Source organism: Heterodontus francisci, chromosome 9 (assembly GCF_036365525.1).
Source record: "Heterodontus francisci isolate sHetFra1 chromosome 9, sHetFra1.hap1, whole genome shotgun sequence".
NCBI lineage: Eukaryota > Metazoa > Chordata > Chondrichthyes > Heterodontiformes > Heterodontidae > Heterodontus > Heterodontus francisci.
Genome location: NC_090379.1, coordinates 69,013,148 through 69,030,247, shown reverse-complemented (window position 1 = coordinate 69,030,247; position 17,100 = coordinate 69,013,148). Strand labels below are relative to the sequence as shown.

At 39.1% G+C, this 17,100-nt stretch overlaps 1 protein-coding gene across 6 annotated transcripts in view; it reads left to right on the top strand.

The window, feature by feature from the left end:
• The window catches only part of ralgapa1 (Ral GTPase activating protein catalytic subunit alpha 1), a 382,583-nt gene that overhangs the window by 343,607 nt on the left and 21,876 nt on the right, over nucleotides 1-17,100 (top strand). For 5 of the 6 annotated variants that reach the window (XM_068039277.1, XM_068039282.1, XM_068039283.1 and 2 more), the window contains one exon: nucleotides 14,332-14,456. In XM_068039277.1, coding sequence (XP_067895378.1) covers nucleotides 14,332-14,456 — 125 coding nt within the window. Of the gene's footprint in view, nucleotides 1-14,331; nucleotides 14,457-15,132; nucleotides 15,165-17,100 lie in introns of all 6 variants that reach the window. The other variant, XM_068039280.1, reaches the window with a different exon arrangement.

Here is a 17,100-nt window from a genome sequence, read left to right as displayed (position 1 = left end):
AACTTAGTGAAATTTGTTCTCCCATGTGAACAATTTATTGGCTTGATCATGCACTTACAGTTGTAATACATCACTAGGATCAAGAGAAATAGCAAGTAAAATATTAGAGCTTTGGGACAAGAAGTTGCATAAACTTTATTGTTTCCTATATGTTACATTGGCAGGTTAGATTATTTATTCAAAAGAATGAATTGAAGTCCAGTGATATGAATAGAGAATATGTAGTTTCTGTTCCCACATTAGCCTGTTCATGAGACAAATAGAAACCTCACAAATGCTGGAAATGTGAAATAAAAACAGAAAATGTTGGCATATTTTGCAATTCCAATCAACTTCTGAAAGAGAAACATAGGTAATGTTCCAGTATAGAACCCTTTAAAATATTCAATATCGTAGAATAATACAATATAGAAGGAGGCCATTTAGCTCAGTGAGTCTGTGCCAGCTCTTCCAAAGGGCAATCCAGTTAGTCCTGACTCTTTCCCTATATCCGTGCAATTTCTTTCTTCAAGTATTTATTCAATTCCCTTTTTTGAAAGGCAATGGATACAGATTCAACAGTAGCATGTCAGGCATTGTGATCCAGGTCCTCAACACTCATTGCATAAAAGTTTTTCTAATGTTAGTTCTTCAGCCAAACACCTTAAATCTCTGCTCTCTGGTTATCAACCCCTCAGCCATTGGAAACGGTTTCACTTTATTTACTCTATCTAACCTTTCATTATTTCAAACACCTTTATCAAATCTTTTGCTCTAAGGAGAGCAGCATCAGCTTCTCCAGTCTATGCTCATAACTGTAATCCCTCATCCCTGTAACCATTCCAGTAAATCTCTACCCTCTCCAAAGCCTTCACGTCCTTCCTAAAGTGTGGTGCCCAAAATTGGGGACACTACTGCAGCAGGGGCTGAACTATTTTATATAGGTATAACTTCCTGGCTTTTGTACTCTGTGCCTCTATTTATAAAGCCCAGGATCTTAAATGCTTCACTATCTGCTTTATCATGTTCTGCCACCTTCAAAGACTTGTGCACAAACACCCCCAATATCTCTGTTCTTGCACCCCTTTAAAATTGTACCATTTAGCTTGTATTGTCTCTCCGCGTTATTCCTGCCATCTGCCATGTGTCGACCACCCTGTGTATGTCCTCTTGAAGTCTACTATCATCTTTACTGTTTACTACATTCCAAGTTTTGTATCATCTGCAAATTTTGAAATTGTGTCCTATGTACCAACCACCCCCGCCCCCTCTTCAAAATCTAAGTCGTTAACCTATCTCAGAAACAGCAGTACTAAATCCTGGAGAAATTCACTGTATATCTCCCTCCAGTCCAAAAGACAGACATTCATCACAACTCTCTTATCTATCCCTTAGCCAATTTTGTATCCATGCTGCTATTGCCCGTTTATCAGTGGTCTTTAATTTTGCTCATGACCCTGTTATGTGGTACTTACCAAATGCTTTTTGAAGGTCTATATACACACCATCAAATGCACTGCCCTCATCCACCCTCTCTGTTACCTCAGCAAAAAACTTAATCAAGTTAGTCAAACACAATTTGCCCTTTAAAAAAAAATATGTGCTGGCTCTCCCTGATTATTCCATGCTTGTTCAAGCAGAATTGGCCTGCCTCTGCTCTTGAAAAATGTGTAAGCAAGTATTGCATTTCCCCACACCTGGATTTTTGTGATTAGCTAAAATTGACTCAATTATTAAATAATGTAACGGAAAATGGGGCGGGGTGCAAACAGGCATCTGATCACTGTTGGCACTGGAGAGGAAATGGGCAGCAGTTTGTAATCAACCACCTAGTTATCAATTTTAGAGATTTTTTTAATTTTAAAGTTGATTTTGCATTTAACAGTGGCTCATGAAGCATAAACTCTTAGCTTTAATTGTGAGTCTGCTTGCAGGGAGGTTGTATTATTTTACGCAAGAAAAACTTTAGTTCCATCACTGATGCAGAACTACTTTTGTGTGATCCAGTGTACATAATTCATGGGGAAGAGGTGAACTTCATCAAAGATTGTGAAATGAAATATCTTAATACTGTGCCAGTGAAGAAATGGAATATTGTTCATTGACTTTGTCATTATATTAACTGTAGTTTAGTAAAAGATTCCTTCACCCTTATCCTTTTCAGCAGCATTGACATTTTTCCCAATCACTTAACATTTTTGAAGAGAAATGGTAACTGGGTCTCTCGCCCTCTTTTGGTTTTGCATCTCTTTGTTTTTAATGTGTAGACTATTAAATTTTAATAACTTTTAGTTGCCAAGCCACATTTGTTACCATCCATCTGTTCTTCCTGATTGTGCAAAGGCAATATTGTCAAACACATCCCCAGACAAGTGACACAATGCACAGAGGGTATGTGAATTGGGATTTTCACAGGGAAACCACAGCTCCTGATTTCATGTGATAAAGTGTCAATGATGGAAGGTTTGGCATATGGTTCAGTGTGATAGGGAGCTTGGGTCAGTGCCTTCCTCAGCTTTAACTCATCTAATTTCACACAATGAAACCTAGTTGCTTAGCATTGTTTCACTGAACTCAAATCAAGTGATACGAATGATCTGCTTAACTCTGTGTGGGAATAGAGTCCTGTGAGTATTCACAATCGCAACACTAGATTCATGCTGATCATCTGAAGAAATTGGATCCAACTGCTGTTCTAATTTATTCAAGTTCTTCAAATACACTTTGACAGAAGAAAAATGTATTTTGGGCCATATTGTGATTTTTGTTTTTAGTGTTTTTTTTAAATTACAGTTGTGGTTGTTACATCCTTTCAATTTTGTTTTGATATGTAGTGTACAGTATTGTGAATTCTTTTATTTTAACCATTCTATATTTTTCAAGTTATTTTTCCAAAGATTCAGTCACCCTTTCATTTTATGCAATTCCTAGTGCCTTATTTTGTTTGAATACTGATACTTGTTGGAATACTGTAACTTCTCTCTTATACATACATTATGTTCTTTGAATCTGTTTTTTTATAGATACTGTGTAATCATGGCATTTCAATTTTGCATTATGTTTCCAATTTGTGGAACTCTTTACATTAGCAAAAGTGATGCATTTTCTGACAGATAAAGAAATAAGTGTATCTTTTTTGTAACTTACCAGGAGTTTATTGCAGACTTTCTATTTTTGTCTCCTGGCCTGAAGAATTATTCTACGGTTATGAGTGGCATGCATGTCAGCAAGCAGCTGCTACTGTGGAAATGGGGTCTGGAACCTTCCCAGCCTAGCACTTGGGAGTAAGGGCACAGTTTTTTTTTCCAAAAAAAACAGATGCGATCATAGGCCATGGTAAAAGCTCAAACTCTTTTTTTTGTTGTTTCCCTTTGTTTTGGGAGACGACACCAGGGAATTTTAACTGATTTGTACTTTCTCCGTTAACTGAGGAGATGGCACATTTGTCACAGGGAAGCTTCCCTTTGTTACTACCCCCTTTTTAAAAACAAAATCCAGCAGTATACCACGTGGCCTAGCAGAACGCTAAAATTAAAGATCCTGGCAGTGACAGTCAATTTAAATACTAGGAGTGACATTGTGCTGTCCAAGGCATTATTTTGGATTGGGTTTTTGCTCTGCAAAATGTAACTTTCCTTTTCTTACAGCTACTTATATGTAATATTGAAATCCATGAACATATTGATTCTATATTTATGACAATATGATGATTTGAAGCTTACCTGTCGAATACTGTTTGTTATGGCACATTATGGTGAGGATATAGTATGAATGGTCATCCTGGTTCAAACTAGACAAAAGAAAAAACATTAATTTGGAAGAAGATTGACACAATTAGAAGACAGCTTTCATGAACAGCATCCAAGTGATTTGCATGTGACTCGGCAATTAATTGTCAAAAATGTGGCCTAATATTGATGATTACAGACTGACTACAAGTCAGAGAAATATTCACAGGTGATGTGCCTAATACATAACTGCCCTACTATTGTATGATCTGCTTCAAGGATTTGCCCTCGGTTGAGAACACTGTGTGGCCCACATGCAGAGAAAACACTTTAGGGACGTAATACATTTTTCCTACTGAAGTGTTTTAAATTGTTATAGCACCAGATTAGGAGCATAATCATATCAACTAATGAATAGTTACATTAGTCAATAATTGTAATTTTCACATAAGATCTCAATCAAAAGAGCACATGTTTTGCATATGAGAATTTGTCAACTTAAGTTTAAAGTAATCGCTATAAGGTTTTCATAAATATTAATCCTCCTGCTCAAAGCATTGAAACTTAGTGAATAATAGGGTTGGATTTGCGTGTCGGGAGTGGGAAACAAGTCGAAACCGTGTCCTGGTCGCGAACCCACCCTGGGGAGGGGGTGGAAAACAGAAATGAGTCCTGAGTTTCACAGAGGCGACCCCTTAATTGACGTGGAGGCAGGTTTGATGGTCAGTTAGTGGCTGTGGAGGCAGGCCAACTCAAGTGCGGGCCCACTTTAAACTCACCACAGCAACCGTTACTGTGGCTGCCATTTGAGTGGTGAAAGTGCACAGTGAAGATTCTCACAGAACTTTGGACTGGATTTCTCATCTCAACGATGTCTCGGGAAAGCTGTCTGTAACCATCTGCCTAGAATGTCGCAGTCTCCTGTGGCACTGGTTCTCTGTCATCTCCAGGTAGTTTTGTCTACAAGGGTATGGCCTCCTATCCTTCCTGCCCTTCTGATACCTGGAGTGCCGCCTTTCCTGCAGACGGTGTTGTGGGTCCAAAATCATGCCTCCATTGCCAATGGCTGCTGCCTTTGTGGTCCAGTGGCTGCCCAATTGTCCTTGGCAACCGTTCCACCTGCTCATGCACCTGCGATGTGAGGAGAGTGATTACCCCCGTACTGCCAGAGTGCTTCCTGCCCACTCTCTCCACCACCAGCGCTGACCCGATGGCCGAATCCCCCTCTACACATTCACCTTTTTCTGGGGCTGAGGTAATTCCTGGGGCGGCCATGACTGGCTCCTCACTGTGTATCTGCCCCAGACAGCACATGCAACCTGTGCACCCCCATGAAAATCTTAACATCCCCCACTAACAAGCACCTAATGAGCTCCTCCAGCATCTTAATTGGCCTCAATTAGGGATCGGGCGGGATCATGATACCACCCTCGTGAACATGGCCGGCACTAGTAACAACGTCAGGAAACTGACAGGCTGCCAGCACCAGTATTTTCTGACCCCATCTGCCTCCATTGCCACCCGCAGCAGGACGTGAAAATGCTGACAATAGAGTTAATAGTTTACTGTGGTTTGATATAAAGTTTAATTTGTTCATATAGCAGCTTTAAATATATCAATAAGCAAGGAATATACCTCAACTATGAGACTTAACAGTTTGCACTTGTATTTTTATCATGTATTTGGAGAAATGTGCTGTTGATACTCGAACTTTATTCTGAGTGTCCCAACAATTTTGCTTTGCATCTTTGAATTGCTTAGTGTTGATAGTTTACTATTTATCTTTATTCTTTACAGCCTCTTTTGTAATTAGTCAGATAAGCAGACCAGTTAAATAGTTACATTCCAGAAGGGAGGTAATCTGTTATGATAAAATTGTGTTTGCAAAGTGTCAAAGGATGAGAGCTAAATATTTATATTTTTTCTTAATTTGACATTAGCTGTAAACTAAAGAAATATTTACTTGGAAAGTATTTTATCCAATATTAAACAGTGGTTAGAACATGATGCAATTTACTAAGACAAATTATTAGTTCAATAATTGGCAGATTTAGAAGAGGTCATGCAAGGTCCACACCTAAACTGACTCTGTCTACTATTAACAGCCTTGCAGTGCTTAGCATCTGTCATAGATTTCTTGTCATCTGGCAGCCCAAGAACTGAGCTAAAGAAGTACCAGGTGTTCTGCCTAGTTCTTAATTGAGCCATGTTATAAACAATATACGTATTATAATATAACTGCATGGATTAGCACATCTTTCTATCAGATATTGTAAATCTCAGGATTCAACAATTAAAATGTGTTGTGTGACAGTATTAATGTAACACTGCAGGCAACATAAGTTACAAAGGATTAATGTTCAGATGCATTCAGAATCTCTGAAATAGTGCATTGTCCAACCTTAAGCTATTTACTAAGTAATTAAAGAATATGGGTCTTAGTTAGTACAGGGTAGCCCAACTTGGTTAAGTGGTTCAGATGAATGAACTGGCAATAGTAATTGAGCTCTATATTCCTTTGCTTGCAATTTGATTAGTGTGAGTGTGTCAGTAGAGATCAAATAAAATCGCACTTTATTATTGGTAGCTATATTTAAAACTCCCCACCCCATTTGCTGCAATATAGTACAGTCATTTGGATATAGTTGGCATATTATCTGATAATTGGTGCTATAGATTTCATGCAACATAATCAATTGTTTGTAAAGCGTAGAAATTGGGCTTATTTGTGTTGGCATCCTTTCAACAGAGAAATGTAATTCCTTAGCCAGAAATTTTTTGCAAAGTCTGTGACAAAAATAGTCTTGCAGCTGTGTAGTCCTAAAAATATTTGCATAAGTTAAATATAACACAAATTTTTCAATGGCCTGTAGTTTCAAAAAGGGAAAAGTCAAAGAGAATATTGTTTTTTCTGATTCTGCTCCAATTACAAATGGATCCTTTTAAAGGTCAATAGCATCTGTCCTCAACTTTCCTTGACAGGAATGAATGAATCACGTATTGGTCCCTGTTTTTCTTCTTGGTAAGCATGACAGTTTACTGCCATTATAATTTTTTTCCTGGACTGAAGTAAATTGTTCTCTAATTGCATTTAGCATTTGATTGCAGCAGCTGTCTGCAGTTTTTCTTCCATTTCATTGATGTTATTACCAGATGACAATGCGCAGAAAGAATCTGTTAATGTGTGTTGTTCAGTCACATGTCGTAACTCCCAAATCTATATCACTGAAACCTATTCTCACTTAAGAATATGTTATTACATACAGGGATAGGGATAAGGATAAATTCTGCACCTTGTTCAGCGTCCTGTTCACCTCCTGTTCAAGTAGACTTTAGAAGTTCTTGTTTTGATAATGGGTAGTTATCCTATGGACCTTCATATCCTTTCTTCCTAGTGGTACCTCCTGTGTGAAAAGAATGATCAATTGGGAAACTGTGTAGCAGCATGTATGAAGAGATAAATTATCACTGCACTGGGAATTTTCTGGGGCCCTATGATACTGAACTTCTAATGTGCTAACAAGCTCATTTTTGTACCCTTCAAACATAATTTTTCAAGAGATGGCTCTCAGTCGAGTGCATCACACGAATGAAAAGCACAGTAGGTGGGAGCTCCAATAATCCCATTTTTAACAGAAAATTACTTTCTGATAATGCAAGAGCCCCACATTCTCTATGCAAGAGACACTGCTGTGAACAGGGCACTATTAGCCACTGTAATTCTGCAGCTGTGAAGCTACAGGAAAAAAAAAATACTTTTTTGAGAAAAGCTGTAAAAATGCAGAGCCACGCAATCATTTTCGTTGTCTTTTATTGCATATCTTCCATTGCTATACAATATCATTTGAAATATCGCTTAACAGTAGCAACCTGCACATTTCTAGGATTTAAATAGAATATTATTTATTGTAGTGAAGTTGCCCTACAATTATCTTAATTTATATATTCTGTCACAGCATACGTAATGTCATGTGGTGGAAACAAGTAACAATAACAGGAAAAACAGGCAGGACAAGTGAGCTAATATAAGGATACATTGTAAGTAAAGAGTGGAAGGTTATAAAAATGTTAAAAGCAGATAAGGGATTAATAGATTAATTCAAAATATCCAAGCTATTCACATGTTAATCTCTATTTAGTGTTATAATGACAATTACTCAGTCACCCACACATCAGCTAGTTGCAGAAAGATCTAGGTATTGTAGTATGTTGTGTTGAAGGTCATAAAGCTGAACAGCTCTGAAACTGGCAAAAGAAGATTCCTGATGTGCAGTTTAAACATGATGAGCTCTTTCAAAATCATGGCAAACCAAAACAAAGGAATTCTGTTTCCTTTCCTGATTTTTGTCTGGTTTGTTCAAAAATGTGTTAAGGCATATATCAGCAAGCTGCTTCGATAGAATGGTTGCTGCGCAGAAGGCGCGCATGTCGTGTCCGTGCCAGCTCTCTGAGAGCAACTCGGCTAGTCCCACTCACCGGCCCTTTCCCCATAACCCTGAAAATTTTTCTCTCTTCGTGTGCTTATCCAACTCTGTTTTGAAAGCTCTGATTGTATCTGTCTCCACCACATACTGAGGTAGTGCACTCCAGATCCCAACCACTTGGTGTGGTTTTTAAAAAGTTTTTCCTCATGTCGCCACTGATTCTTTTGCCATTCATAAATCAATGTCCACTGGTTCACAACCCTTCTGCCAATGGGAACAGTTTCTCTCTATCTACTCTCTCAACCCCCCATGATTTTGAACATCTCTATCAAATATTCTCTGAACCTTTTCAAAGGAGAACAGCCGCAGCTTCTCTAATCTATCCATGTAACTGAAGTACCTCATCAGTGGAACCGTTCTTGTAAATCCTTTCTGCACCCGCTCTAAAGCCATCATATCCTTCCTAAATTACGGTGCCCAGAACTGGATGCAATATTCCAGCTGAGGCCAAACCAATGTTTTATAACATTTCACAATAACTTACTTTTTATGTTTCTTGCTTTTGTACACTCTGTCTCTATTTATAGAACGCCCAGGATCCCGTTTGTCTTTTTTAACTGCTTTCCCTACCCTGCCATCTTCAACAATTTGTGCACATATACCCCCAGTTCTCTCTGTTCCTGTAGCCCCTTTAGAATTGTGCTCTTTGTTTTATATTGCCTCTCCTTGTTATTCCTACCAAAATGAATCACTTCACACTTCTCTGCATTGTTTCATCTGCATTTCTGTTGTGAAACAGCCCACCTTGAAAATGCATGGCATTCTAATGTGAATAATATAAACACATCATTGCCCATGTGTGGAACCAATAAAGCGTTTTCAGTACAACATTTTAATTTTTATATTAACAGTATAACTTCTGCATATTGAAAACCTGTTTTGTCCTCACTGCTGATACCAAAAGCCAATATGATCACAGTACAAAATTTGATTAGTTATGACTATCTGGGATTCTCCCTTTCCAAATTTGTCTGTTTTTCTTTAAACTGCTAATGCACTGCACAAATGGATCAAATATGCACAATTGGTTTGCTGGTTCATTAATGGCTCAGCTGGTCAATGCACTGAACAAGCAGAGTCAAATGGACCAGAAAAGGTGCAGAAACTTTATTCAACTCATGTTTCCTTTCAAGAAAAAAATGTAGCTTTGTTTATTGGAGGCTCTTGGCTTCTCTTTCTCCTGTTCTTTAACTCTTGCGCTTTTTCAGTATCTTTCTGATATTCTATCTTTTTTCTTTCTCTCGTATCCTATGCGCATCCCATTTGCCAGTTTGCTAAACGTTTTCTTAACTCTTGTATGCAGGACAGCTTTAAGGGGTAACTTGCATGCTTTCACAAATAATTCATCAGTCTCTTCTGCGACAGATGAAGATAACGAGTATTTTGGCACTATTATAAGTCAAACTGACAAAAACTACCCCCTTATCTGGTACGATGCTGGTCTGGTCTTTTCATGTCATATGGTTCTACCTCCATGTGCAAGGCTGTCACCTGATAACTCCTCGGTTATTCTGCTGATCTTGAAGCTTTGCTAGGCCCTTTTATGGTACAGCCCAGGTTTCAGGTGAACAGCCTCATAGTGCTTTTCCTGAATTTACATGGTACTTCTGGCATCATTCTCCTTCTCAACTGTCGGCTGTGCAAAACAATTGCATCAAATTAACCTTTGTGCATTCACAAGGCAATGTTACAATACAATAAAATGTATTATGTTGTGTAGGTATAACAGTGATGCATAAGTGGTGTTATAACATCGAGTGGGTTTAACTGCTCCCAAATTGCTCTGCCATCAGTGCAATAGTCATTATAGTAAGACTAGCAGTAGGCGATAAGATCCCAAAACTGGACTTGATCATAGGTCTGAAAAAAAATGTCCATTTTACCTTTATCAGCTTGTTAGCTGTGGGCAGGAACACTGGGGCTACAAGAGCTGGAAGTTCAATATAAAAGCAGCTTACGTGTGATGCAATTAGGCAAAAAGCAGTTATTGTATCTCTGACTTCCTCAAAAGAACTGAGCTGCAATACCAGAATGTCATCAGAGGGAACATGAGGAAATACCTCATCTTAGAGGATGGCTTCTTTATTTATGACTTGGCATTATCCACTACAGCTGTGAAAGTAATTCTCCCAAATAGATTATCCCTCCATCTTAAAAAAAAAAATGTTGTTAGTGCTGAAGTTTTGGACCCCAGCTGAGTCTTAAGCCTTAGTACCACAGAGTCGTTACGGCACAGAAAGAGGCCATTCGACCCAACAAGTCAATACTGGCCCTCTAGAAATTCCTCCGTAGCCCTGCAAGTTTATTTCCCTCAAGTGCCCATCCAATTTCCTTTTGACATCTTTCATCATCTGCTTTCGCCACTCAAAGGCAGCGAGTTCCAGGTTATTACTGTGTTTTAAAAAAAATTCTTCCTCAGATCTCTCTTGCCTAAAACCTTAAATCTCTGTTCTCTAGTCCTTTATGAACAGCATTTGGGCAGAATGTCCAGAAGCCTTAGTGCTTATGACTGCCCTCCCAAAATAATTAGAATATAGGTGCCATTATCTGTATAACAGAATGAACAGCCAGAAAACCAAAATTTCACTGCTGGCTACACCTTGCCCTGAACTCACTGAAAAATGAGCTTTATGCATGAATGCATACACATTGGGCTGAATTTTATTCGAGCTCCGCAGCGGCACCCTTTGAACTCACCGGGGTGCTTGCATTCAGCGGCCGTTGCAGAGCCCTGGCAATATTTCGCATGGGGGCTCATTTAAATAATGGGGCAGAGCGCCTGCCCCCGAGGATGTGTAAGGGTGGCATCTGTATCCCTGGTAACGGCATCCGGCGCCACCATGTAGGCGCTGGCGCCATTTCTAAAGGGTTTTAAGTCCTTCGAATTACTTTAAATTTTTAAGCAGGCAGCAATAATAATAAATGTGTGGATGGACCTTCCCTAACCCCCCAATGATCGTTTCAATGCCCAAAATGACCAACACATTCCTTTTTCCCTACCCGAACTTTACCCCTTAAACTTATAACATTTGGCCTATAACCCCTTCCCACCATCCCCAAATCTAATAAAAATTGTTTTCCCTGCTCCTCCACCCCTCCCGCCCTGAAACTTTTATTACTCCCCCCCCCCGAGTAGATTCTCGCCTTCGAACTCCATGCGAAGTTCCAAACGCGTACAGAGGCCGTAAAATCAGCGTGGGATGGCAGGTAAGTTCATTTGAATATAATTACTGTCAATTTAAATATGCAGATGAAGGGCCCGCTGCCATGTGGCAGGGAGGCCGCACTGAGCTTCCCCCGCCGCCGGTAATATGTGGCAGGCCCTTCTCACTGTCGCGGATCGAGGCGGGCCTCTCCCCACAACATTTTACCGGCCCCCGCGACGCGGCCGGCAGCATCGAGGGGCCAGTAAAGATCAGCCCATCTTCTGGGGCACTCCCCAGCCAGTTAATTTTTAATGTTTGGGAGCATGAGGGGAAATGTGGGAATTCTGCTACGATTGAAATGCTTTGGAAGTAAGTTTGATTTAAGTGCCATAACCTCCAGTACACAGCCTGTACATTTTCTGAATGTGGCTTCACACAAAGCTGCTACTTCTTCTTCTTCTTTGGCCGCCTTGTCTCGAGAGACAATGGGTAAGCGCCTGGAGGTGGTCAGTGGAATGCGAAGCAGCGCCTGGAGTGGCTATAAAGGCCAATTCTAGAGTGATAGACTCTTCCACAGGGTGCTGCAGATAAAATTGGTTGTCAGGGCTGTTACACGGTTGGCTCTCCCCTTGCGCTTCTGTCTTTTTTCCTGCCAACTGCTAAGTCTCTTCTACTCGCCACACTTTAGCCCTGCCTTTATGGCTGCCCGCCAGCTCTGGCGATCGCTGGCAACTGACTCCCACGACTTGTGATCAATGTCACAAGACTTCATGTCGCGTTTGCAGATGTCTTTAAAGCAGAGACATGGACGGCCGGTGGGTCTGATACCAGTGACGAGCTCGCTGTACAAAGTATCCTTGGGGATCCTGCCATCTTCCATGCGGCTCACATGACCAAGCCATCTCAAGCACCGCTGGCTCCGTAGGGTGTATATGCTGGGGATGTTGGTCGCCTCGAGGACTTCTGTGTTGGAGATACGGTCCTGCCACCTGATGCCAAGTATTCTCCGGAGGCAGCGAAGATGGAATGAATTGAGACATCGCTCTTGGCTGACATACGTTGTCCAGGCCTCGCTGCCGTAGAGCAAGGTGCTGAGGACACAGGCTTGATACACTTGGACTTTTCAAAGCTACTAGAGATGGTCTTACACCTGGCTTCAGCGCACATTTAAGTCAGACTGGGACTTGACTCCTGACTCAATGTAGGTGTCATGACGTTACTTATCCAGAAATGTTTCTATTCATGCTATTCATAACACTAATATCTCCAATATTTGAAAGATATTCAGAATAAATCTAAAATAGTTTATAGTAAATAAAGCCAACAATTTGACTTTGTTCTGCAATTCTGAAGCAGACTATAAACCTAATCTGTTGCATCATTAGCTAGTTCAGTCCTCCAATTTTTAAAAATAAATTGCTTGTATGCAAACCATAAATTCTGTTTGTGAATGTTGCATGTATTTATATTTGAAACTTCAAAATCAGCATGGTATCAATTGAAACTGAGACCTAATGAAAAAGAATGTGAGCTGGTGTCTGCAGTATCATTTAATAACTGCTTATATTCAGAAAAGGCGAGAGAGCTTTGGTCCAAAATTGATAGCTCCTGAGTTTAGCTCATAGTCACTTGATTTAATCCCATGTTCCTTATATACCACAAGTTTTGGCATGACTAGATGCTCTCAGCAAGTTCCAGCTTGCATTTTAATAAAACATTGCAAGAACTCTGAATGCGTTGTCCCTTCTCTTTCCCCCATAGCATTATTGAGTGTTTTGCAAACATAAAACAGTACCACAAAACTTTGAAGAAGTTGATACACCAACACAGATGTAAAAATGTTGTGGGATGTTATTTAACAAGTTCTTGAAAACAGGAACTGCAAGTCACATAGTCAGTGTGTATATTTTTCTCTGATATTGTAGTTTATTACCTGTTGCTCCAAATTTACAGTCTGTTGAACAGAAGTAGCAGTAATATTTTCTGTCTGTAGGTCTATAATTGAAAAAAATACAACTTAAGCCCTCTGTAAGAGCATGTTGTCTCATATATTTTAATGAAAACTAACTTTTCCTGCTTGTTTTATTTCAATGAAACTGTCCCTATAAAGATGTTTTATTTTAAAGTTAGTATTTTCCAGTCATTCCTGTGTAAACATAGTTGCTGAGGCATGCTACCAACTATAGTCTGGATTGTACAAGATGTGACATTAAATAACTTTCTGTATTTATGCAAATAATACAAAGTTAGGAAGCATTTTGATGTGTTGGCCATGTTTCTTACATGGCACAAGATCGTTTTCTAAAGTCAACTGCTTATTGTAATGTTAATTCGTTTAACAAGTTCAGTTACATTAAAAGCTATTGACCTGTATTTCTGTTCTCTGAGCCAGCGTGCTCCATTATTTTAACAACTGGAGGCTAGCTTTTGAGATTGGTGAGAAGGAGGCACAGATTCCTTTTGATCTCAATTTTCTTCAAGTGAAATGAGTTTGAACAATCTTGATTTAATTCTAGTTACTGAATCTGCAGCATAAAACTTCCCATAATTCAGGATTTGATTACTAAGTAACATTATTTAATCTTGCCTACAGAGCCATTAACTATTAGTGTGAGAACTGGAGAAGCCTTAATAAGTAGCCTGAGAAATAGAAATGTCAGTGGTAATACATAACTATCCCTTCTGTGGAGATTGAAGTGCACTATTGGAAGAATGTGGAGGGAGCTTCCCCTGCACATAACCAGTGCTGTTTTATTTTATTGTTTAGAATGCAGGAGGGAAGCTTGCAGTTATTCTGATTTTTCTTTTGCAATCTGTTACATTTCAGAAAATCCCACTATAAACTCTAAGGTACCAGGTCAGGACTTTTTGGAACATTTTTCTTATGGTGGAAATGCAACTTTCTAGTTATGATTAAAGTGTATATTTATCCATTTCAAACTTTAGTATGCTGGTTAGTTTAATTGGTTTGTTTATACTTAACTTGTTTGTCAGCTATGAGGAGAGAGCTCGATACCTGGAAACAATTGTACAACACCATCAGGAACCAACTACTTTTGAGGATTTTGCTGCCCAGGTCTTCTGCCCAGCCCCTTGTCACCACTTGCCAACTGATTCAGGTAACAGCAAATATTTTATCTCAAGTTTACATTTGTAATAAATGAATTCCCGGAACAGTTCCATATTAGTTGCATTTCTATATTTTTGATTTATAGCATTTGATTACTGAACATTATATGATACTGTTACTTTAATTGCAAGCACTTATGTCACTCTTTTTTTTTAAAGACCAACTTATCTGCTATACCTTTTTTGGTAACTACAATTCATCATGGTTTTCTGGAAAATTGTTATGATGCAAATCGATATATGAACAGCTGTTTTCAGAGTTCAATAAAATAGGCAAGAGGAATTGGCCTTTCTGTGGAATTCTTACAAATAATCTATAGTTTCTCATTCTGGAAAAGCCTTTTTCTGTTTCCAGTTTTATTTTTACATTGGATGAAGATTTGTCTCCACCTTTATAACAAAAAAAAATTAGACTTAAAAAAAAAATTAACAAGCTTTTTTTTTAAAACTTTACCAAAAATGGAACAAATGAGAATTAAAATATTGCATTATTGTTGTCATTCGTAGGTTTGTTTTATAGCCATGGATTTCTGGTAGTATTAATATCAAATGGTATTTTCAACCAGCTTTGGTATTTACAAAAATGGCAAACTCAACCTTCCTAACCTGTACGTATCGACCTTGTATCAATGTGATTATTTTCATTGTTTTATTTTCCCCTTTTAGATCATTAAAATGTCAGTTCTATAAATCAAAAGGTAAGATTCAGTGAGAGAGCTTACATTCAGGTGACTTCCTACCACAGCACTAAACATTTAACAGTTTAAAGCAAACTTTTCTGATGCTCTGTTCACACTAAGAGATTTCCCCAAGTCCTTTATTTGGAAGTATTTTCTTTGACTAAAGAGTTTACTAACCAGGCGTGCACGTCATACTAACCTTTCAACACTGAAATATGTTTTAACAATCCAGGCTAGTTTGGACAAATAACATCTCTAACTCTTTTATTTCCCTCTTGCATGAACCAAAAGCAATTGCATTGATGCATGTGTATAACCTGTATATAAAATATAGTACTATTTGGCACTAATGCCAGCAGTAAGTGTGCTATACAGAAAGTAAATTTTTAGATGCAGTAGAATCATAAGTGAGGTTTGTAACTAGAATAATGTTTAAACAGCTTTTTGGTTCCTTTTTAACAAATCTCATATTGCAAAGAATTGTTTGCTTACCTTTGTACATTTTCTAAAATAATTTTTCTTCAAGTAATGAGTGCTGATGGCTTTATTGAGAAGTGGCTTGGAGGAATTACTGATGATGCGCAGGAGATGTTAATTAATAACATTAAAATTATCTGATTACAGAAGCCCTCCAAGCTAATAACCATATCTCTATAAATTTAGCTTCCACACACTGTACATACATACGAACATATGAATTAGGAGCAGGAGTAGGCCGCTCGGCCCTTCGAGCCTGCTCCGCCATTCACTAAGTTCATGGCTGAACTGACTACTCCACATTTCCACCTACCCCCGATAACCTTCCACCCTCTTGCTTAACAAGTAGCTGTCTACCTCTGCCTTAAAAATATTCAAAGACTCTGCTTCCACCACCTTTTGAGGAAGAGAATTCCAAAAACACTCAACCCTCAGAGAAAAAATTTCTCCTCATCTCTGTCTTAAATGGGTGACCCCTTATTTTTAAACAGTGACCCCTAGTTCTAGATTCTCCCACAAGGGGAAACATCCTTTCCACGTCCACCCTGTCAAGACCCCTCCGGATCTTATATGTTTCAATCACGTTACCTTTTCCTCTTCCAGCGGATACAAGCCTGGCCTATCCAATCTTTCCTCATAAGACAGCCGGCCCATTCTGGGTATTAGTTTAGTAAACCTTCTGTGTACTGCCTCCAATGCATTCAGATCCTTCCTTAAATAAGGAAACCAGTACTGTACACAGTACTCCAGATGTGGTCTCACCAATGCCCTGTATAGCTGAAGCATAACCTCCCTATTTTTGTATTCAGTTCCCCTCGCGATAAATGATAGCATTTTATTAGCTTTCCTAATTACGTGCTGAACCTGCAAAATATGCGATTCATGCACTAGGACACCCAGATCCCTCTGCAACTCAGAGCTCTGCAGTCTCTCACTATTTACATAATATGCTTTTTTTATTCTTCCTGCCAAAGTGGACAATTTCACACTTCCCCACATTATACTCCAGGTCTTTGCCACTCACTTAACCTATCTCTTTCCCTTTGTAGCCTCCTTATGTCCTCTTCACAAGTTACTTTCCTACCTAACTTCGTGCCATCAGCAAATTTAGCAGCCATACCTTCGGTCCCTTCATCTGAGTTATTTATATAAATTGTAAAAAGTTGAGGCCCCAGGACACATCCTTGTGGCACACAACTCGTTACATCTTGCCAACCAGAAAATGACCCATTTATGCCTACTTTTTGTTTCCTGTGAGCTAACCATTCTTCTATCCATGCCAATATGTTACCCCCTACACCATGAGCTTTTATTTTCTGGCAATAACCTTTGATGTGGCACCATATCAAATGCCTTCTGGAAATCTAAGTACAATACATCCACTGGTTCCCCTTTATCCACAGCACATGTAGCTCCCTCAAAGAACTCCAATAAATTGGTTAAACATGATTTCCCTTTCACAAAACCATGTGGACTC